The 24,529-nt window shown below is 45.4% G+C and overlaps 1 protein-coding gene across 1 annotated transcript in view; it reads left to right on the top strand.

The window, feature by feature from the left end:
* Nucleotides 1-24,529, top strand: part of MAN2C1 (mannosidase alpha class 2C member 1) — a 290,720-nt gene that overhangs the window by 103,865 nt on the left and 162,326 nt on the right. Inside the window, exon 9 of the mRNA XM_069222163.1 lies at nucleotides 15,830-15,922. Within this exon, the coding sequence (XP_069078264.1) occupies nucleotides 15,830-15,922 (93 nt within the window). The remainder of the gene's footprint in view (nucleotides 1-15,829; nucleotides 15,923-24,529) is intronic.

Below are 24,529 nucleotides of genomic sequence, written 5' to 3'. Positions count from 1 at the left end.
AATCGCGACGGGTGCAACTGCACCCGTCGCACCCCTGCAACACCGCCGGCTCCATTCGGAGCCGGCTTCTATGTTGCAGGGCCTTTCCCGCTGGGCCGGCGGGCGCTCCTTTGGCGGGTGCCCGCCGGCCCAGCGGGAAAGCCAGAATGGCCTCCGCGGTCTTTTGACCGCGGAACGGCCAAATGTCGGTGACCGCATGGCGGGCGGCTACCGCCGCCCGCCGCGGTCAGAATGACCGCCTTAGTGTCTTAAAAGAAGAGGGACATTATCAATACGACCTCTAGACTTTAAGTGTACAGTTATAGTCACTGTTTTACCTGGACGAGGCAGTCACGTCCTTGTACAAATGTTCCAGATGGGATCATGGAAGTGTCTTTGTTCACCCCCACCCTGAAATTTAAGTCTAGGGTTTAATTCTATAATCCTCCAGAAAGAAGGGGAAGGAAGCCTTGATAAAGTTGCAGAACAATTCTTAAATCATCACTCGTTTTACATGTTTGTGGTGTTTGTTAGGCACCAGAGCATGTGTGTATTTCATTTGTACTGCTTTCCTGTTTATCACATGTGTTTATGGTCTATTTACATATCCTTTATAGGAAAGTCTAAAGTAAACATTCTCAATCTCGTTAACATGCAGGGAAACCTGCACACAGATGCGTAATTCTCACGAGACGATCAGACGGTCATGTACTTAGTGCAAAGTCATTTTAATGCTTCCACTGCCGTTTGACAGGCTTGCCAGAATAGAGTTCTGCTGTGCGGTATTTAACAAAGTGTAGTGCCTTGTTCGTAGAAAATCAATTACCAGTTTGGTCTCTAACCTGCATCTATACTCCACCTCAGTCACATTTTAACGTTCTGTGACCGAACTGTGGGACACAGATGCTGTTTCTTTGCTTGATTATAGTTATATGATATTTGATTGTCAAGTCTCATACTGTACACTACTCTACTTTTGTGCAGAATTATTTATTTTCAGAAATAGCTGCTGCTTTTTTTATTTTTATTTTTTTTAAGAAATGGGGATTCTAGCTAGAAAAATGAGTTTTATTTGCAGTCTGGAGAAAACTAGTAATTAAAGTTTGCCTAATTGTTTGTTTTTATGATTAAGAGGAACTATAAGTGCCTGGATGCTGTCCGCGGATTTTATCTGTTAGAGACTTCTAGTTTCACCCAGGCATCAGTCTGGATTTTTCTTCGAGGATTACCCCTGCGCGCTGTCTGGTGGTGTCGGTCGACTCTGCGTTCATCGTTGGCATTGTGGTCACCGGATATGACATCGGCCACCTTGGCACACTGACCACAGTTCTGTTCTTTCCGCGCTAGTCTATGCATAGATCTGAAGAGAGCTACCCTTACATTCACTTTGTGGCTTGTCTTTTGACTTTTTGTCAAAGCTTTTTGACTTCTTGGTCCGTCGAGGATGTGGTCATGGAAGACCGGCTTCATGCCCTGGGACTCCTGTTATCGGATTATGTCCGTGATGGATCCCCACCTTCTGTGTCTGTGGTGTTTGAAGCGTGGCCACGACCCAAATTAGTGCTCCAAGTGCTAGGCCATGAACCCAAAGGGTTTTAGAGAGCGGTCCCTAATGTTACTTGCGGCCTGGCTCCTCACCGCTCCCCTTCTTGGTCGAGAGGAAGGTCCAGAGACTGCGCGCGGAGCCCTTACCTTTCTTCGTCATCCCATTCAAAATCATCGGGATATTCGGGTAAGCATAAAAAGAAGTCAAAGAAGCACAGGCATTCTTCAACTTCACCCTGTTGGTCTGATGAAGCAAGGCGGGAGAAGGAGCGTCGTCGTTGTAGGCCTCCGTCCTGAGTTTCCGGGAGCCAGAGCCACCCCTGCCCAAGGAATTCTACAAGGCCATGCACCTCATCTTTAGGCAGGCCGTCCCTCGGGTTCCGTGCTGGTGGCTTAGGCCTCGTCCCTGAAGGGACACCCAATGGATCCTCTTCCTGATCCGAACCGGCATTGGTCGTACCATTGCGACCTTCCTCAACACTCCTGATGTCTCCCGGGCCTGTGAGAGGGGCTGCTGGACCCTATAGAATATCAGCTTGAAGACCCTGTGGACTGGGCTCAGGAATTGCGTGAAGCCAGCAGTCTGAACACCTCCCCTGACACTGGCATGCTTTCTCCTCCTACCCTGGCTACAGAGGAGAAGTCATCTTATTTCATGGTAGTGCGAAGATCGGCTGAGGTCTTGGGACTCAAGCTCCCTTCAGTGGCTGTCGGGACCTTCCTCCTGACAGAGGTGCTTCAGCCTTGAGCTTCCATGCCAGAACCCCTTTTGCCCTTTAATTAAGCCCTCACTGATTTTCTGCTGTGGACCTGGTCCAAACTCGGCACAGGAGCTCCTATGAACAGGACAGTTGCCCGCCATCATGGGGATGCCTCTAATCACACAGCGTTCCTGACCCAACACTCTACCCATGAGAGCTTGGTTATCCAAGCCTCAACATCACATAGCACGTTCCCTTCCGCATCCCCAGATAGGAAAACCAAGAGGCTGGTTCACCTTGAGAAGAAGCAGTTTTCTTCCTCCAGCCTGGCATTGCGGCCTATGAACACTTTATGCCCTTTGGGCTGTTGTACCCATACTTTATGGGATACTGTTGTGCAAGTGCTGTCACAGGCCCTGGAGGAGACCTGGGACATTCTCTCCCAAGCTGTTGCTGACGGGAGAGACACAGCTAAGTTCACAATTCGATGTGGGCTGGATATGACCGACTCTCTAGGCAGAACGGTTGTTTTGACGGTGGCCTTGAGGACATCTGGCTTTTCAAGGGATGTCCAATCCACTCTGATGGACATCCCCTTTGATGGCACCTGTCTCTTCGGAGACAAAGCAGACTTGGCGCTTGAGCGCTTTAAGGAGTCTCAGGCTACGGCTTGGTCCGTAGGCCTCGCAGCTGCCCCTCGTCCCCCTCAGTCTGCTTTTTGGCCCTTTGTGTCTACAGAGGGAGCACCCAGCCACCTCCATTCCCCGACAGCTACTGTGCTGCACATGCTGCCCAGCCTCTTGTGACTCGTGATGTGGGAACCAGTGTCCGTGTGGATCAGGGAGCTAGCAGTCTAGCCAGTCGCCCTCCCCTTGCCGCAGCCTTCAAACCTTCCTAGTCTGATGCTTCACCACCAGGTAGCAGTCAGAGGCAGGATTCGCCATCACCTGCCGTGTTGGCTATTTTGCAAATAGTCCGAAGGGGTTACTCCCTCCCCTTCGAGACTACTTCTCCATCCATGCCACCATCCTACGATCGGATGATGGAGGATCACCTGTCAGTTCTCCGCAAGGATGTTATGGCTCTCTTGGCCGAGGGAGCCATAGCGAGAGTCCCTGTGCCAGAAGTAGGTTGTGGTTGTTATTTCTGCTACTTCCTGGTGCACAAAAATGACAAGGGCCTCCGCCCTATCCTAGACCTCCGGTCCCTCAATCTCTTCTTCAAAAAGGAGAAGTTGAAAATGCTTCTGGTCCTTTTTGCCCTCGACCTAGGAGACTGGATGGTAGGGTTGGACTTGCAGCAACCATATTTCCATATTCCCTTCCTGCATGCCCACAGTTACTAGCGGTTCATGGAAGGTCACAAGCATTGTCAATTGACTATGCTTCCCTTTGGCCTTACCAGCGCCCCTTGGTTGTTCACCAAAGTGATGGCAGTGTCCACAGCTCATTGGCTCAGGTTAGTGGTTTCAGTCTTTCCCTACCCCGACGACTGGCTGTTGAAGGCGGGCTCACCCCAGGCTCTCATCTCCCACCTCCAGACTATGGCAGACCTCCTGCATTAGCTGGGATTCACTATAAACGTGTTGAAGTCACATCTGACTCCCTCTCAGACACTTCCTTTCATCAGAGCTGTTCTGTACACAGTTCAGTTTCAGGCCTATCCTCCTGAGCGGCGAGTCCTAGATATTCAGACTATGATACCGATGTTTTAGCCTCTATCCTGGATTTTGGTGAGAATGACTCTGAGGCTGCTGGGCCTCCTGGCCTCCTGCCTCCTGCTGATGACACATGCCTGATGGCATATGCGGGAGCTGCAGTGGGTCCTGAAGTTCCAGTGGGTGGAACATCAGGGGTATCTCTCCAACATGGTTATAAGGAAATGCCTTTTTGGCATGGTTACCCCCTGACTTTTTGCCTTTTGTTGATGCCATTTATGATTGAAAGTGTGCTGGGACCCTGCTAACCAGGCCCCAGCATCAGTGTTCTTTCCCTAAAACTGTACCTTTGACCCACAATTGGCACAATCCTGGCACCCAGGTAAGTCCCTTGTAAATGTTACCCCTGGTACCAAGGGCCCTGATGCCAGGGATGGTCTCGAAGGGCTGCAGCATGTATTATGCCACCCTGGGGACCCCTCACTCAGCACAGGCACACTGCCTCACAGCTTGTGTGTGCTGGTGGACAGAAAATGACTCCCCTCAGAGTGCCATGGCCACCTCACACTGCCGGTGTCATAGGTAAGTCACCCCTATAGCAGGCTTTACAGCCCTAAGGCAGGATGCGCTATACCACAGGTGAGGGCATATGTGCAGGAGCACTATGCCCCTACAGGGTCTAAGCAAAACCTTAGACATTGTAAGTGCAGGGTAGCCATAAAGAGTATATGGTCTGGGAGTTTGTCAAACACGAACTCCACAGTTCCATAATGGCTGCACTGAAATCTGGAAAGTTTGGTATCAAACTTCTCAGCACAATAAATGCGCACTGATGCCAGTGTGGAATTTATTGTAAAATGCACCCAGAGGGCATCTTAGAGATGCCCCCTGAATACCAGTCTGACTCCTAGTGCTAGGCTGACCAGTTCCTGCCAGCCTGCCACAACCAGACGAGTTTCTGGCCACATGGGGAGAGTGCCTTTGTCACTCTGTGGCCAGGAACAAAGCCTGTACTGGGTGGAGGTGCTTCTCACCTCCCCCTGCAGGAACTGTAACACCTGGCGGTGAGCCTCAAAGGCTCATGCTTTTTGTTACAGCACCCCAGGGCATCCCAGCTATTGGAGATGCCCGCCGCTCAGGTCACTGCCCCCACTTTTGGCGGCAAGGCTGTGGGAGATAATTAAAAAAACAAGGAGGAGTCACCCACCAGTCAGGACTGGCCCTAAGATGCCCTGAGCTGAAGTCCCCCAATAGGATTAGGGATGTGCCCCCCTCCCCTCAGGGAGGAGGCACAAAGAGGGTGTAACCACCCTCCAGGACAATAGCCATTGGCTACTGACCTCCTGACCTAAACACACCCCTAATTCTAGTATTTAGGGGCACTCCAGAACCCAGGAAATCAGATTCCTGCAACCTGCAACAAGAAGAAGGACTGCTGACCTGAAAGCCCTGCAGAGACGACAGAGGCGACAACTGACTTGGCCCCAGCCCTACTGGCCTGTCTCCAGACTCAAAGAACCTGCACAAGCAACGCATCCGACAGGGACCAGTGACCTCTTAAGCCTCAGAGGACTTCCCTGAACCCAAAGGACCAAGAAACTCCTGTGAACAGCGGCACTGTTTAAAACCAGCAACAACTTTGCAACTTTCTTGCAACTTTTAAAGAACTCACTTCACACTCTGCACCCGACGCCCCTGGCTCGAGCTCCAGAAAACCAACACTACAGGGAGGACTCCCAGGCGTCTGTGACCTTGTGAGTGACCTGAGACGACCCCCCTGGACCCCCACAGTGACGCATGCAGAGAGGATCCAGAGGCTCCACCTGACCGCGACTGCCTGGGAAAAAAACCTGACGCCTGGACCAAGCACTGCACCCGCAGCCCCCAGGACTAGAAGGAACCAAACTCCAGTGCAGGAGTGACCCTCAGGAAAACCTCTGCCTAGCCCAGTCGGTGGCTGGCCCGCGAAGCCCCCCTGTGCCCTGCCTGCACCGCTAGAGTGACCCCCGGGTCCCTCTATTGATTCCTATTGAAAACCCGACGCCTGCTTTGCACACTGCACCCGGCCGCCCCTGTGCCGCTGAGGGTGTGTTTTGTGTGCTTACTTGTGTCCCCCCCCAGTGCTCTACAAAACCCCCCTGGTCTGCCCTCTGAAGACGCAGGTACGTACCTGTTGGCAGACTGGAACCGGAGCACCCCTGTTCTCCATAGGCGCCTATGTGTTTTGGGCCCTCCTTTAACCTCTGCACCTGACCGGCCCTGTGTTGCTGGTGCGGTGACTTTGGGGTTGCCTTGAACCCCCAACGGTGGGCTGCCTATGCCCAGGAACTTGAACTTGTAAGTGCCTTACTTACCTGAAAAACTAACCAATACTTACCTGTGTGGAGTACCTTGCATTTTATGTATTTACTTCAAATCTTGAATCTTGTGGTTCTATAATAAATTAAGAAAATATATTTTTCTATATAAAATCTATTGGCCTGGAGATAAATCTTTGATTGTTTGTTCCTCATTTATTGCCTTTGTGTGTGTAGAACAAATGCTTAACACTACCCTCTGATAAGCCTACTGCTCGACCACACTACCACAAAATAGAGCATTGGAATTATCTAATTTTGCCACTATCTTACCTCTAAGGGGAACCCTTGGACTCTGTGCACACTATCTCTTTCTTTGAAATAGTATGTTCGATGGCATCTGTCGCTGTAGATACACATGTTGTGCATAGCCCGCCATCTGGTGTTGGGTCGGAGTGTTACAAGTTGTTTTTCTTCGAAGAAGTCTTTCGAGTCACGGGACCGAGGGACTCCTCCTCTTTGTCTCCATTGCGCATGGGCGTCGACTCCATCTTCGATTGTTTTCTTTCCGCCATCGGGTTCGGACGTGTTCCTTTCGCTCCGGGTTTCGGAACGGAAAGTTAGCTAAATATCGGAAAAATTACGTCGGTATTGTTGCGTTCGGGATCGGCTTAGTTAGGATCGACACCGATTCGAAGAGTGAAGAGCTCCGGTACCCTTCGGGGTGGTTTTCGATCCCCCTTTGGGGCCTGGTCGGCCCGACCGCGTGTAAACCAACGCTGATGGAACGGACCCCGTTCCGTTTCTGTCCTAAATGCCACAACAAATACCCGTATACAGACCAACATTTGGTCTGTAACCTGTGCCTGTCACCTGAGCACAGTGAAGAGACTTGCGAGGCCTGTCGTGCGTTCCGGTCCCGAAAAACACTCCGTGACCGTCGAGCCAGAAGACTGCAGATGGCGTCCACGCCGACAGCTCACCGAGAGTTCGGGGAACAAGAGGAAGAAGAACCCTTCTCGTTCCATGATTCGGACTCCGAGGAATTCGACGACCAAAAAACTGTGAGTAAGACTTCGAAGCCAGCACACAAGAAGAGTGACAAGGTCCAGGGGACGCCACTGCCATCAGGCCATGGCTCGACCCATAAATTCGGTGACCGACCGTCGGCACCGAAAAAGGCCGAAATGGTGCCGAGATCGTCCGACTCCGGTCGAGACACCGGCGCGCAGCCTTCTCGGGACCGAGAAAGTGCTGCTGAAAAACATCGACGCCGAGATAGTGGAGCCGAAACTGCTCGACGCAGAGACAGCGGCACCGAGGAAGATCGACGCCGAGAGGGTTCGACTCCGAAAAAGAAGAAGGTCACCTCGGAGCCGAAAAAGAGTACAGCCAGGGTTTCGGTGCCGAAACAACCCGCTACTGACCCAACTACCGGTTCCTATTCAGAGGAGCAATCACTGTCCTCTCAGATGCGAAAGCATAGATTTGAGGAAGAGTTGCAATCCACCGAAGTGGACCACACTCAGAAACGTATTTTTATACAGGAAGGAACAGGGAAAATAAGCACCCTTCCCCCTATTAGGAGAAAAAGGAGACTGGAGTTTCAATCAGACCAAGCACCACAAACAAAAATGGTGAAAAAGGTAACCCCGCCACCCTCTCAAAAGGTAACTCCGCCACCCTCTCCTCCGCCTGTAACTAACGTTTCACCGGCACAAACTCCATCACATTCCCCGGCTCACACCACCATGAGCCAAGGTGATCAGGACCAAGACGCTTGGGACTTATACGACGCCCCAGTGTCGGACAACAGTCCAGAGGCGTATCCTACAAAGCCCTCACCACCGGAAGATAGCACAGCATACTCACAAGTGGTGGCTAGAGCAGCAGAGTTCCACAACGTGTCCCTACACTCGGAACCAGTCGAGGATGACTTCTTATTCAACACCCTCTCTTCCACCCATAGCTCCTACCAAAGCCTGCCTATGCTCCCAGGGATGCTTCGGCACGCAAAGGAAATCTTCAAGGAGCCGGTCAAGAGTAGAGCTATAACACCGAGAGTGGACAAAAAATATAAAGCACCTCCCACAGACCCTGTTTTCATCACCTCACAGCTGCCACCAGATTCCGTCGTAGTAGGAGCAGCTCGCAAGAGAGCCAACTCCCACACATCTGGGGATGCACCGCCCCCAGATAAAGAGAGCCGCAAGTTCGATGCAGCCGGAAAGAGAGTCGCAGTACAAGCTGCAAACCAGTGGCGCATCGCTAACTCTCAAGCACTACTTGCGCGCTATGACAGAGCCCATTGGGACGAGATGCAACACCTCATTGAGCATCTACCCAAAGAGCTACAAAAAAGGGCGAAACAGGTGGTTGAGGAAGGACAGAACATATCTAATAATCAGATACGCTCCTCTATGGATGCAGCGGACACAGCTGCAAGAACAATTAACACATCTGTGACTATAAGAAGGCACGCATGGCTACGAACGTCTGGTTTTAAACCAGAGATACAGCAGGCAGAGCTCAATATGCCATTCAATGAGAAACAACTTTTCGGACCAGAAGTGGACACGGCGATTGAGAAACTCAAAAAGGACACTGACACTGCTAAAGCCATGGGCGCACTCTACTCCCCGCAGAGCAGAGGCACTTACAACACCTTCCGCAAAACAACCTTTAGAGGGGGGTTTCGGGGTCAAGCCACACAAGCCAGCACCTCACAGGCAACACCGTCCAGCTACCAGGGACAGTACCAAAGGGGAGGCTTTCGGGGCCAATACAGAGGACAATTCCCTAGGAATAGGGGAAAATTTCAAAGCCCCAAAACCCCTATAACCAAACAGTGACTCACATGTCACTTATCCCCTCCACACAACACCAGTGGGGGGAAGAATAGGTCAGTATTACCAAGCATGGGAGGAAATAACTACAGACACTTGGGTCTTAGCAATTATCCAACATGGTTATTGCATAGAATTTCTACAAATCCCTCCAAACATACCACCAAAAGCACAGAATTTATCAAAACAACATTCAGACCTTCTGGAGATAGAAGTTCAAGCATTATTGCAAAAGAACGCAATAGAAATAGTACCAAACACACAAATAAACACAGGAGTTTATTCACTGTACTTCCTAATACCAAAAAAGCACGAAACACTGAGACCAATCCTAGACCTCAGAACACTAAACACCTACATCAAATCAGAACACTTTCACATGGTCACGCTACAAGAAGTGTTACCATTGCTAAAGCAACAGGACTACATGACAACCTTAGATCTCAAAGACGCGTATTTCCACATACCAATACATCCGTCGCACAGGAAATACCTAAGGTTCGTATTCAAAGGAATACATTACCAATTCAAGGTATTGCCCTTCGGTTTAACAACTGCACCAAGAGTCTTCACAAAGTGCCTAGCAGTAGTGGCTGCACACATCAGAAGGCAGCAAATACACGTATTCCCGTATCTAGACGACTGGCTCATCAAGACCGACTCACTGACAAGGTGCTCGCACCACACAGATCAGGTCATGCAAACCCTCTACAAACTCGGTTTCACCATCAACTACGCAAAATCACACATTCTGCCGTCCAAGGTACAACAATACCTAGGAGCCACAATAGATACAACAAAGGGAATAGCCACTCCAAGTCCACAAAGGGTTCAAAATTTCCAAAAGATTATACAACGCATGTATCCAACACAAAAAATACAGGCGAAGATGATATTACAACTACTAGGCATGATGTCCTCATGCATAGCCATTGTCCCACACGCAAGGTTGCATATGCGGCCCTTACAACAGTGCCTAGCATCACAATGGTCTCAAGCACAGGGTCAGCTTCTAGATCTGGTGTTGATAGACCGCCTAACATACCTCTCGCTTCTATGGTGGAACAACATAAATTTAAACAAAGGGCGGCCTTTCCAAGACCCAGTGCCACAATACGTGATAACAACAGATGCTTCCATGACAGGGTGGGGAGCACACCTCAATCACCACAGCATACAAGGACAATGGGACGTACATCAAAGAAAGCTGCATATAAATCACCTCGAACTACTAGCAGTTTTCCAAGCATTAAAAGCATTTCAACCAGTCATAACTCACAAATACATTCTTGTCAAAACAGACAACATGACAACAATGTATTATCTAAACAAACAGGGGGGGACACACTCGACACAGCTGTGCCTGCTGGCACAAAAAATATGGCAATGGGCAATTCACAACCACATTCGCCTAATAGCACAGTTTATTCCAGGGATCCAGAATCAACTTGCAGACAATCTCTCTCAAGATCACCAACAGGTCCACGAGTGGGAAATTCACCCCCAAATTCTAAACACTTACTTCAAACGTTGGGGAACACCTCAAATAGACTTATTTGCAACGAAGGAGAACGCAAAATGCCAACACTTCGCATCCAGATACCCACACAGGCAGTCTCAAGGCAATGCCCTATGGATGAACTGGTCAGGGATATTTGCGTACGCTTTTCCCCCTCTCCCTCTCCTTCCATATCTAGTAAACAAATTGAGTCAAAGCAAACTCAAACTCATACTGATAGCACCGACGTGGGCAAGGCAACCATGGTACACACCACTGCTAGACCTATCAGTAGTACCCCACGTCAAGTTGCCCAACAGGCCAGATCTGTTAACGCAACACAAACAACAGATCAGGCATCCAAACCCAGCATCGCTGAATCTAGCAATCTGGCTCCTGAAATCCTAGAATTCGGACACTTAAACCTCACACAAGAATGTATGGAAGTCATAAAGCAAGCCAGAAGACCATCCACTAGACATTGCTATGCAAGCAAATGGAAAAGATTTGTTTGCTATTGCCATCATAATCAAATTCAACCATTACACGCATCTCCAAAAGATGTAGTGGGTTACTTACTACACTTACAAAAATCAAACCTGACCTTCTCTTCCATTAAGATACACCTAGCAGCAATATCTGCATACCTGCAGATTACCCATTCAACTTCACTATTTAGGATACCTGTCATTAAAGCGTTTATGGAAGGCCTCAGAAGAATTATACCACCAAGGACACCACCTGTTCCTTCATGGAACCTCAACATCGTTTTAACAAGACTCATGGGTCCACCCTTTGAACCTATGCATTCTTGCGAAATACAATTCCTAACCTGGAAAGTTGCATTTCTCATCGCCATCACATCTCTAAGAAGAGTAAGTGAAATTCAGGCGTTTACAATACAAGAACCTTTTATCCAACTACACAAAAATAAAGTAGTCCTAAGGACCAATCCTAAATTTTTGCCAAAGGTTATTTCACTGTTCCACCTAAATCAAACGGTAGAGCTACCAGTGTTCTTCCCACGGCCAGATTCCATAGCTGAAAGGGCACTACATACATTAGACGTCAAAAGAGCACTAATGTACTACATCGACAGAACTAAAAACATCAGAAAAACTAAACAACTGTTTATTGCATTTCAAAAACCTCACGCAGGAAACCCAATATCGAAACAGGGTATAGCCAGATGGATAGTTAAGTGCATCCAAATCTGCTACCTTAAAGCAAAAAGACAACTGCCCATTACACCAAGGGCACACTCAACCAGAAAGAAAGGCGCTACCATGGCCTTCCTAGGGAATATTCCAATGCACGAAATATGTAAGGCAGCCACATGGTCTACGCCTCACACATTTACAAAGCACTACTGTGTAGACGTGCTATCCGCACAACAAGCCACAGTAGGTCAAGCCGTACTAAGAACCTTATTTCAGACTACTTCCACTCCTACAGGCTGAGCCACCGCTTTTGGGGAGATAACTGCTTACTAGTCTATGCACAACATGTGTATCTACAGCGACAGATGCCATTGAACTGAAAATGTCACTTACCCAGTGTACATCTGTTCGTGGCATCAGTCGCTGAAGATTCACATGTGCCCACCCACCTCCCCGGGAGCCTGTAGCCGTTTGGAAGTTAGCTTCAACTTTTGTCATTTGTAAATATATTAAATCTTAAATAGGTACATACTTATTCACTCCATTGCATGGGCACTATTACTAACAAACAACTCCTACCTCACCCTCTGCGGGGAAAACAATCAAAGATGGAGTCGACGCCCATGCGCAATGGAGACAAAGAGGAGGAGTCCCTCGGTCCCGTGACTCGAAAGACTTCTTCGAAGAAAAACAACTTGTACCACTCCGACCCAACACCAGATGGCGGGCTATGCACAACATGTGAATCTTCAGCGACTGATGCCACGAACAGATGTACACTGGGTAAGTGACATTTTCAGTACAGAGCGAACTTCCTACAATGGTTCAGATCTCGGAGGGGACTGCACAGGATCTGCAGTGGTGGCTTTTGAACTGCAATTGGGTCAGAGGCATTTCCCTCTCCCTTCCCCAACCAGATATGTCAGTGGTGAAAGATGCGTCAATCCTGGGATGGGGCAACCACATGGAGAGGCAGAGATCAGAGGCATCTGGTCTCTGGCAGAGTCCAAGCTTTCCTTCCCTCTCTCAAAGGGAAAGTGGTGCAGGTGTCGTGGACCCTTTGTCAGGAGGCTCTACGCCTATGGACGTGGCTGGAACATCAGGGTATATCCCCGGTGGTTTAACATCTGGCGGGCTCTCTCTATGCCAGAGCAGACAAACTCAACCGTCAATGTCTGGTTGAATACGAATGGCGTCTCCATTTGGAGATGGCACAAGGTGTCTTTCAGCAGAGGGGAGAGCTTTGGTTAGATCGGTTTGTTTTGGCAGAGAACGCCCAATGTCAGCTGTTTTGCACGCTGGAGTTTCCACGGCTGCACTCGCTCTGCTGTGCTTTTCATCTCGAGCAGAACTCAGGCCTTCTTTACGCCTTTCAGCCTATACCACTTCTGCCCAGACTGCTCAAGAAGATCAAGAACGACCGGGCCCAAGTCATTCTTGTGGCTTTGGATTGGGCACAAAGAGTCTGGTATCCTGAGCTCTTGAGCATGGCCATCGATCTTCCACTCAGACTGCCTCTTCGGGAGGATCTTTTGTCACAGCAGCAGGGGACTGTTCTCCACCCGAACCTGTCCAGTCTCCACCTCCTTACGTGGAGATTGAGCAGTGGGCGTTGACAGCTTTTGACCTTCCACCCGGAGTCTGTAATGTTATCTTGATAGCCAGGTGTCCCGCTACCAAAACAGTATGCGTCTGTCGTTGGAACAACAGACAAGTCAGTTGACCCACTCTCTGCCCCTCTTTCTGATGTTTCTTTGTTCTTTCTCTCGCCCAGCAGGGCTCTGCTTTGGACACCCTCAAGGGTTATTTATCTGCCATATTGGCTTTCCTCTGATTGCCTGACCAACCCTACTTGTTTAAATCTCCCATTATTGGAACATTTCTAAAGGTTCTTACTCATCTGTTTCCTCCTCCTCCGTTCATAATGCGCCAATGAGATTTGAACTTAGTTCCTACTTTCCTGATATATGCTCCTTTGGAGTGACTTCACCATTGCCCACTTCAGCTTCTTACTCTGAAGACACCCTTCTTTGTAGCCATCACCTCTGCCCGACAAGTGTGTAAGCTGCAGACTCTTTCCTCGAAGCCACCTTACAAGTCCATCCATCCTGACAAGGTGGTACTTTGTACTAGGGCTGCCTTTCTACCTAAATTGTTCAAGCCTTTTCATGTAGGCCAATCCTTCACTTTCCCTACTTTTTACGCGCCCCCATATCCTACTAAGGAAGAGGAGAGACTCCGCCGCCTGGACCCAAAAAGAGCATTGGGGTTCTATCTTGATCAGACCAAAGAGTTCCGGGTGGATGATCAACTCTTTGTAGGTTATATGGGTGCGGAGAAAGGTTGAACAGTGCAGAAGAGAACCATCTCTAGATGGGTCGTTCTCTGCATTAAAATGTGCTACGCAATGGCCAAAAAGCAACCCCCAGAGGGTTTGCACGCACACTCTACCAGAGCAACAGCTGCCACCACTGCGTTAGCACATGGAGTTCCAGTCCTGGACATCTGCCAGGCAGCAACGTTGACATCCTTGCACACATTTACCAAACACTACTTCCTGGACACTCCGGTCCGAAGGGATGGCTACTTTGTCTGTTCGGTTCTGCAGGATTCCTAGTATGATCTTGGTTCAGCGTCCCTCCTCAGGGGCTGATATTGCTTGGGTATCTATTCTAAGGTAAAGAATCTGCAACTAGAAGTCTCTATCAGATGAAGAAGTTATTTAATTTAGGTAACAAATTATCTGATAGAGACATATTCTAGTTGCGGATTCCTTCCCGATCTACCCATCCTTCCTGCTCTGCGAGCTGATTTCCAAGGACCGGAACTTCCCTTTCAGGACCCTAGTTCTGGCTCACCAGGGTTAGTGTTCTTCATGGCTCTGCACTTCTAGCATGGAAAGTCATAAAAAGAAACTGACATCGCGCACCAGGGTGGCACCAGTATATGACCAGCGACATCATGTCCAGCGACCATGATACCAATGACAAACATGGAGTTGATTGACGCCATGTGACAGCGCGCAGGGGTACTGCTCCAACAAAAATCTCCAGATCCAGTCTGACGCCTGATGGAAATTCTTAGGTAAGGAATCTGCAACTAGAATATGTCTCTACCAGATAAATCGTTACCGAAGGTAAGTAACTTGTTCTTTAGAAACATGCTATTCAGCAATAAAATATTTTTTGAATGTTGTGACTCTGCATTGTCCTTGTTAAGTTGTCTGGCTCTTTTGCCATTCATTTTGAAATAGTTTAATACTCTGCTGCTGTTTATCTGTTTTCATAAACACAGTTAGTGCAGTTATGTAGTACGCTACTTTAATATTCAGATTATTTAACAGGTTAAGGATAATACAACGTCACTGCTGCTAATCTTTGTATAGTAACTTTAAAATATAGTGGTGGTGTTCAAAATGTTATTTCAAAATGTAATTTTGGAATGGTATTTGGTTCCCACAGAAAGTTTATTGACTTAGTAACAACATAAGATGAGTCCGTTGATATTTACACATTACAAAATCATTTTAATGTATACTATTGTTTTAATGTAGTTTGTGCAGGAATTGTATTGTTAACCTTAGATTATACAGGTCTGTCGGAACATCTTGAGGGGTATTGGCTCGCTTATTAAACGGTTGTGTAACTTGTAGGTCAATGGCTCAAATGGCATAAATATAGCTCAGTGTGTCCGAAATTAATCCACTTGTGAAACGGGCAGTCCAGAGTGTCACAAAAGCAAGTCAAAAACCTTTCCGGGTTGCTTTTTCAAAGACTGTGATAAAATGTCAGAAGCTGTTTTCGAGTGCACCACGATCTGCTCCAGGCTTTGAAGTTAGTGAAGGCATTATTTGAATGCTGCATGGCTAAACACTTATAAGGTCCCAAAAGCAAGATCTAGTGGATACGCCAGTGCTTGTTTCTAATTGTATTCCTCTGCTGTTTCTATTTTCGCATGTCACGAAGATCGATCTTTGTCATATTGGGGCACCATGAATTCAACTTAACGTTACATTTCAAGCTCCCATGTCCTCGTCCCCCATGCTGTACCCTTTCTCACTCTCTTTGTGATGATCCATGAGGGCTGGTTTGCTGTATATGATGTTTGGCACAGGCTTCGGCTCAGAGGTTTTCTGTTCTCTTCTAGGATGGTAACCTACCCAGTGGCGAATCAATGGTGCGGCAGTTTCTGCAGGGCCAACGCTTCTTCCAACAGGAGTTCGGGAACATCTGCTCAGAGGTAATCCTTCTTTTGGCGACTACCAGGGGTGCAATTAGTGCGATGGTGGAGGATAGGTTGGCAGAAATATGCAGCTGCATGTTTAACTCTCCTTGTAGGCCATGCTCTGCTGTTGGTTTCCCTCTCTGTGGTTTACCCTGACCCACCCTATTCTTTTTTTCACTCTTCCTTGGTTGCCCTTTCACTTTCCTCACAGGTATCTTAAGGATTTTTGTACCGCTACACACAAAAACACTTGAAAACATTACTTGATCCTTCCTCTCCATGCACATTACTTGCCTCCCCGTTTCAATGCACACCAATAGGGTAAAACCCTGAATTAACACTGGCAAAGTGTGGAAAATATTTGCAAAAACCGCTCTAAAGACGAACAAGCAGAATAAAGAATTATTTTGCTATATAAGAAGAGAACAGATTCAGGTACCAGTAGATTAGGCATTGGGAACTATGAAAATCATGTCACATGTTCACTAGTAGCATTTGAGAAATGCTATCTTTAAATAGTCAGCCGCAGACAGAAGAGCTTGCCAGACAGGATGATCTAATAAGATGAGGACTTTGCATAGCAGTGTAGAATGAATAGATGATATAACAAATGCTAATAATGCAACATTATTGTATTAGGGAATGGAAGAGATGTTGTAGTTGATATTCCATTGGTACTATGCATTATGTGGACTGCATATGTTTGAAGGTGATCGCAAAGATGTTTGTAAATCAACCATCAGCCTTCTTCCAGGCATGGCGCAACAAAATTAGCTTAATTATGTTTTTTCTCTGATCTTCAATCCTCTGCTAAATCACTGGGCTTTCTTTTTGACCCCTCACTGTACCTCACATGCCAAGTAAATAAAGAAAAGCACTAACAGCATAGTTCTAGCTTTCACTACTATGCAAAACAAAGCCTTTCCTCTCTCCTATGAACCTCATGCGGATCGCCAGGCCCTAGTCTTGTTACACACCAACAGAGTCAATGGTCTGTTCCCTGGGCTGTCAGTGAAGTTAATGAACTCAATAAAAGCTGTTTTTCATGCAGTTGCACGACAAATCACCAACCACTGAAAGTTCAAGCAGCTCAGCAGTACTTTAAAATAACAGCTTCCTCTCCCTTCCAGACTGCCCTTCAAAGATTGTTGTGTGATCTCGTATGAACTCCACTTCAGTAAACTTGATGACTTTGTTTCTAACCTCACTGTATAGAGTGGTGCCTGTACTACCAGGAACACCTCCCTGGTCATTGTGGAAATCTGAGAGACTCACAAGGAATCAGCACACCAGCAGGTTTTCTCTGCATAAGTGCTTTTTTTTGGAGAGACCTTCCTTTGCACTTTAGATGTGCTCCTTCTTTGGTTATTTTAAGTATCTCAGCATCTACTGCACACAATCTTCTTACCATCTTTAATGGCATTCCTTTCTTTCCTCTGTGGCATATTATGTTTCTGAATCTCTGTTTGAGTACACATTTATGTACCCTGTTCACATTTTGAACTGCCTGCGTATGTTTGATCCTCACATTGCTGGCTTCTTTGCATGCCCGCATACAATAATGAAAACACGCATGTTCAGCACATGTATCAGACTGAAGAATTGTTTGGAAGAAGTGATGAATTTGGTGAAGGAAATATTTGAAAAGGTGCAGCCCCAGAGGCCAGAAGTGGTCTCATTAGTTCTCCTAACTAGTAAGAACTCATGAATGAGCAGCTGCTCACATACGTGAGGAAAGGGGAATTCATTTCATGTCTCTTACTAACAGTGAATGAAAGGAACAGTGGTTCTGAAGAAATTTTTGTATCCCATTTCTCAACTGTGTATTGTATGCACATATCGAAAACGTATTGGACCGCTGTTTAGTTCTGTTTTGTATAAATGCACTGACAGTAGTTATTTGTTTAAGGCACGGCACATTTTTCAGAAAAAAAAAAAAAGCTTTTCATTTAGTTTGTATTACCATAAAGGCTCATTACATTGAAAAGGTGCCCTCAATATAAATTTACAGATACACGTTTAATTCATAGTCTATATTGACCCTTTTTTTATCTCTTCAGTGTGTAGTGCTCATTATGCAGTGCACAAAACGTGTGGGTCTAAGTCAGTGTATATTACTGTGCAAGCGAGTGTCCAGATTGAATCTAATTTGTCAGAACAGTTGACTATCTTTTGTTCAAAAGGGGCTCTTAAAGATGTGAATCCTAGATGCAATCCTGGTTTAAAATGTCACTACATCCATTGGTCTTGTCAGGAGAAGGGGGATGCAGTAGGCAACACCAGGAGGTACTGCCTTGTGTCAGGTGTTGTGAAGCAGGCGAGTGCAGTGTTTTGGGGACAGGATTGAGCCCCGATGACAGACTTTTGGTCAAATTGTAGATGGCATAAATTACCAATGGAAAGAAACCCATATACTTTCAGTAGTTTTGAATGTTTGTTTGATGCAAGGTGGGCGGGCGCCTGTATTGGTCTCCTTTCCTAAAGACTTCCGGGAGCTCATGTGCCTCAGAGGTATGAAGCAACAGTAAGTTCTTTCAGGTGAGCTAGCTCTGTTAGAATGAAAGGTGTTAGAGAAATCCTGGAAAACTGCTTCTACCTAGGGCATTCGAATATTGGTGCAAAGTCACTGATAATAATGAGGTTCATCTTAGTGTGGAGCGGGAGCATGGAACCAAGGCATGGAAGCCATGGGTGGCAACAGTGGATCCTTAAATGCATGACAAGATAGAGTTAAAGGCCTTGTTTCATATTGAACTTGTAAAGCTTCCATGAAACTAAAACCATTAAAATCAAAACAGTTTTTTGATTCATGGTTTTACTTTTTGTCCTTTTTGTTGAGGTGAGGAGGCCTACAAAGAGGCAATACAATCTAAATAGAAATGTCTGTGACACCCACAGTGAACCATAAGTCTCCTGTGATCCCTGCCGATGAAGATGGTTTTAATCCTAAACTGGAATGCCTATTTAGGAGGACAGAATTCTTGTAACACAAATTTGAAAAGTAGGGCATGCTACTAAACTAGGCTGATACTGGAAATGGCCACCTTGAGGAGAATATGGGCTTGATTTAGAGTTTGGTAGATGGGGTTACTCCGTCACAAACATGACGAATATCCTGTCCACTGTATTATGATTCCATTCTATCCTATGGAAATCGTAATACGGTGAACGGAATATCCGTCCCGTTTGTGATGGAGTAACCCATCTGCTAAACTCTAAATCAGGCTCTGTGTCTGTAACTGGAGTCACCCAGAGTCTTGGGGTGGATCATGCATCCATTCAAGGCAGAAACAATAGTTTGAAGGCACTGATTTTTCTTGCAGTTCTTGTATTTTGAAATCCACCCTAATTGAGAATATTGAAGCCTTTACTTGCGGACAACCTTGTCTCTCCTCACTTCATCTTGCTTAAGTGAGGAGTGTCCATGCCGGTCATTAGCATCCTAAACTGCAAAGGCACCTGATCTTGCGTGGTACCTTAATTATAGCTCTTGTGACTTGTCACTTGGAAGAGTGACTTCAGATACAGCACAAGGGAGACCAGATAGTAATATGTAATCCATTATTCTAAGAAAACCCTTTTTAATGCACAACATTGGATTGCAAAGTAAAATGCTTGAGAGCTTTTCCAGTGACGTTTTTCCAGTGAAACTCTTTCCTCTGCCTTCAGGCCACATATAGCACAAGTAGCAATCCGAGCTGCAGACCATCGGTTTTTCAAGCAGTACCAATGTATTCTTCTGCTTTGGAGAACTGGATGTTTCCTGGACGTGCAAGATCCTGGATAAAGTTTGGGCATTTATGCAAAGTGTTAATGAAACTTGTCCGCCATGTTGCCTTTTCAGTTGATCCCTTCTTTTTCTGTGGAAAATCATTTGTTTGTTACTTCTGCGTTTCTAGGTGACAGCAGTTCCCTGAGTCAGCCTAAGACTGCTCAGCCTCGATATATTGAGAGTTCAGTTTTACATTGTGTCATCTCTTTGACATATGCACCAGACTTTATATTGTGAACTCTATTATAATGACTATAGAATGGGGAGAGGCTAAACATTGTTTAACACTAACTAACACTAACAGAACATCTGACATTCACCTCCACTTCGAGCGATGCTAGCAAGGTCTCCTTCATTGTGTACATTTGTATTAGTTGTGTGTGACTTAAATTACTTTTTCCTTTTAAAAGTGCTTTAAAATTAAGACCTTAGACACTGAATTATTAGGAGCTTCCCTGTACTTTGTTTATTTAAACATTTATTTTGATTTCAAGTGTTCGTTTGGCTTTAACAAGTTTTAAACGTTGCTCTTGATATTCACAGTTCCTGATACAAACAAGTGGTAGTAACCCTAACTTTCTCTTTAAACTTGGGGAATATATTGATTCACTCCCATGTTTCATGAACAGTAACCTTTGGATAAAACGAAGGTGCTGGTTCTTGGGAAACATCTGGGACCTCCGTTTGATAGTTACTGGTTCTCGGCCCACTCATAAAATTGTTTGTGTTAGGATCAATGCTGATATTGCCTTCTGAACGCCTGTCCACAAGATTGTTGGTAAATGTTACTCCAATTTGAAGACCTTATGGAAAATTCTTCCTTTCCTCCGAGGCAATGCAGTCTTACATGGCTTACCTAGATATTGAACCTATAATCCTCAGATTGGGCAAAATGCAGGTGCTTGATTACCAGCTTACCTCAGCACATTCCCGTTAAATCCCAGTTGGACTTCCTTTCCAGGTTACTAGTCAATAAATGTATCCTGTTTAAGACACTTTTGTAGCAGGACACTTGGAAACAAACGAAACCGGAGTCTCAAAATAAGTTGGTGCGTTTATTTCATCGTAAAAAAGGGACCCACGCACGTAGCTGCTTCTCCGTCCCAAGTCTGGAATAACGGCCGACTCGGACTCGAGCCCACCGCACTCCAGAACCCAGAGGGTAAGCCAATGAAACAAACATTCCATTGAAGCCACGCGCGTGAGTGAAAACATACAAGAAGAAATTACATATACATATTACAACATCTCCCTCCCTTATAATAAATTTAAAAAAAAACAAAAAAACATTAAGACAGAATAAAATCTCGAAATTTAACAGGTAAGTTAATTTGTCTCAAACTTCTAGTTGTAACGCATTTTGAATTAGCATCATCAATGTTTTTGTCACCATCATTACCATCCAGATCTGAACCATTAGCACCAGACTGATGATCAGGAACATAACCTTGAACCTCAGAATCATTCATGTGACCAGAATTTAAATGATAAGATTTCAAAGACCGCTCACATGCAATTTCTTGCAAATCTGTTGATAACATTGAATCTTCCTCTTCCTTTAAATGAGACATGTTCCTGAAAATCTTGAGTTGCTCAGAATTAATAGGAATTACACAACTTCTGCTCCACCAACCTCGTCCATCTAAAAATACAGAAGCTCTGGTAACTTTGAGAACTTTAGATGGAAAATAATATCTAGATTCTCCTTTCCTTACTCTAAAAGGTTTTTTAAGTAAAACCCAATCATTGACCTTTAATTCAACTATTTTAGTAGTGAACCTGTGATCAAAATTACGTTTCTGCTTAAGTTGTTTATCAAAAACAGTACTTCTCATGGTGTTATTAACCCCCAACTGAGATTTTTTGCCAATATCACTTAAAACATGAAACATCCACCTTGGCACTAGTTTGGTTCTGGGATCCCTTCCCCTCAGCAATTTGAATGGAGAACAACCTGTAGTTGAATGGGGAGGAGATAGGTATGCCCAAATTTTCTCTTGCAGAAATTCTGCAACATCAACGTTTGATGCAAAGCTGTTTGAATTCCTTCCTTAAGAATCCGATTGACCCTTTCTATTAATCCATTCGCTGAGGGATTGTGAAGTGCCACTCTGAGATGTTTGATGTCATGTAAAGTCAAAAAATCTGAAATTTTTTTAGACAAAAAATGTGAACCATTGTCCATAACAATTGTGTTGACAGGCCCCTCTGACCTAAACAATTTGCTTAAAAAACTGATAACCACATCCGAATCAGTTTCAGAAGTGAAAGAATAATAAACCCATTTTGAAAAATAATCCACCACCACCACTAAATATCTCATGTGCCTTGGTAACAAATGAAATGGCCCGAGAAGTCTAAAGCAACTTTATCCCACGGTTTCTCCTGCAAAGGAACAGGATATAAAGGCTTAGGGACAGTCCTCCAATGTTTATCTGAAACAATACATTCGGGGCACCTGTTGATAAAAGAGGTAACTTGCTTATCTAAACTTGACCACCAATAAGACATTTTAATTTTTCTGAAGGTAGCAGAAATACCCAAATGACCCTCGTGAGCTAGTTTAATTATCTTGTCCCTATTGGTGGGAGGAACAATGAGATCACCCCTCAGACAAATACCGTTTTCAACTGTGAGCTCATTAGACACATGATAAAAAGCTCTAAGTTCCCCTGACATATTTCTCTCCGCTGGCCATTTGGTCTTCAAAAATCCTACTACCTTAGACAAAATAGAGTCAGAGGACATAGCAGACACCCATTCTTGCTCCGAAACATGATTGTTAGACTCAGCCAAAATGTCCAACAGGGCTACCACACATTCTTTCTCTGCATCAATTTCCACTGAGGCTTCATAGGGTAAAGGCAAACGAGACAAACCATCTGCACGAAAGTTCATGCCTCCTTGCACATATTTCAGTACCAACTTGTATAGAATACGAACTAATCGTGCCAATGCCTTATCCAGACCATTACCATTCAACAAATGAACTAAAGGTTTATGATCTGTGAACACCTCACACCTATTGCCCCAAATATAGGTTCTAAATTTCTGAACTGCCCACACACAAGCTAGGGCCTCTCTTTCGATTGTGCTGTAATGTTTCTCCGCCTCCGATAACATCCTAGACGCAAAAGCAACAGTATTTTCACCACCATTCACCCACTGGCCAAACACAGCTCCAATTCCAATTAAACTGGCGTCTACCATGACAAACGGATTACCCTCAGAATCAAAGGGTTGTAATGCGGAGCATTGATAACTAAATCCTTAACCCTATTGAATGTAGAATTTAAATCATTTGTCCATTCAAATTTAGTTCCTTTTTTAAGTAATGATCTAAGAGGTTGCACTTCCATGGCATACCCCGGAACAAATCTAGCATAATATTCACAAAGCCCCAGGAAGGATTTTAACGCATCTTTGTCAGAGGGTGGACATGCCTTTCTAACCGCCTCCACATTGCTAAATTTAGGTCTGATTCCCTCACCAGAAATGACATGACCAAGATATTCTACCTCATTGACAAACAATTTACACTTCCCAGGCTTTACTGTCATGCCCTTTTCCCTAAGGATACTTAAAACCTTTTTTAAAATACACTGTGTGTATCAAAATGTCGTCTTGGAAAGCCAAGACCTGAGGCAAGTCAGCAAATAGATCGTCCATCAACTTTTGAAAAACGCTTGCTGCTGAAGCCAGACCAAAAGGCAAGCGTAAATATTTGAATACTCCAAACGGAGTTACAAAAGTGGTTATTTCTTGAGAAACTTCACTCAACGGAATTTGGTGGTACGCAGAGTGAAGGTCTATGGTTGAAAATACTTTGGATGTACCCAGACTCGTAATCATTTCTTGAATACGTGGAAGAGGATGACTATCTATGACAATGTTTTGGTTAACCGATCTCAAGTCAACACATAGCCTCAACTCGCCGTTTTGTTTCTTGGTAATTACAATGGGTGATACCCATTCTGAGGCATCTTCAGGAGCGATTATCCCTTGAGATTGAAGTTTATGTAATAAGGATTTCAAATCTGCTCTTCCACTCAGGGGTATGGGTCTCACCTTATGCACAACGGGAGTTGCACCTTTCTTGAGTTTAATACTATGTTCATAGCCCAGAACTTTCCCAATTTGGTCTTTGAAAACTTCTGGAAACAAATCAATAATGCTTTGCGTAGTGTCTTTAGATATGCATACATTGGCTACTGAGTCTGATAGTAATAAATCAGGTAAATCCCCTAAAATCACAGGAACATCATGGCCAGGACGCAATATTATTCCCAAACGTGCTAAATCCTTCCAGCCCACAATGTTACGCCCTTTGACAGCAACATACATTTTCGTTACAATGGATCTACCCAGACATTGTAGATCTGACACAAAATAACCCAAAAGGTTAATGTCTTGTTCCATAAATGCTTTGGGAACAACATCAGGATATTGTAAGTCGATAGAACCTCTCCACAAGTTAAAAAACATGTGATCTACCAAGATCGTAATGGGGGCTCCTGAATCAGCCAAAACAGGAATGGTTTGAGAACGAATCACTACATCACACACAGCCCCTTTAATAACTTTCTCAGTTTTCCCACCCTGACCAACCGGAAAGTCAGTGGTTAATAACATATTAGAAAATTGATTAGAAGACTGAGCAATTTCTCCATCAACTTCAACACTGTTGATCTTAACCTTACTATAAGAGCCTCTATTTAAGGGTTGTGACTGGCACAGAGCTTGAAAATGCCCCACTTTTCGACGATTATTACATTTTTTGCCATGTGCCGGACAGGAAGTGTCATTACCAATATGAAATTTTGAGCCACAACGGAAACACAGTTTTGAGT

This window comes from Pleurodeles waltl, chromosome 3_1 (genome assembly GCF_031143425.1).
Source record: "Pleurodeles waltl isolate 20211129_DDA chromosome 3_1, aPleWal1.hap1.20221129, whole genome shotgun sequence".
NCBI classification, from domain to species: domain Eukaryota; kingdom Metazoa; phylum Chordata; class Amphibia; order Caudata; family Salamandridae; genus Pleurodeles; species Pleurodeles waltl.
The sequence above is the reverse complement of the archived record's forward strand: the minus strand, read 5'-3'. Positions and strand labels throughout refer to the sequence as shown.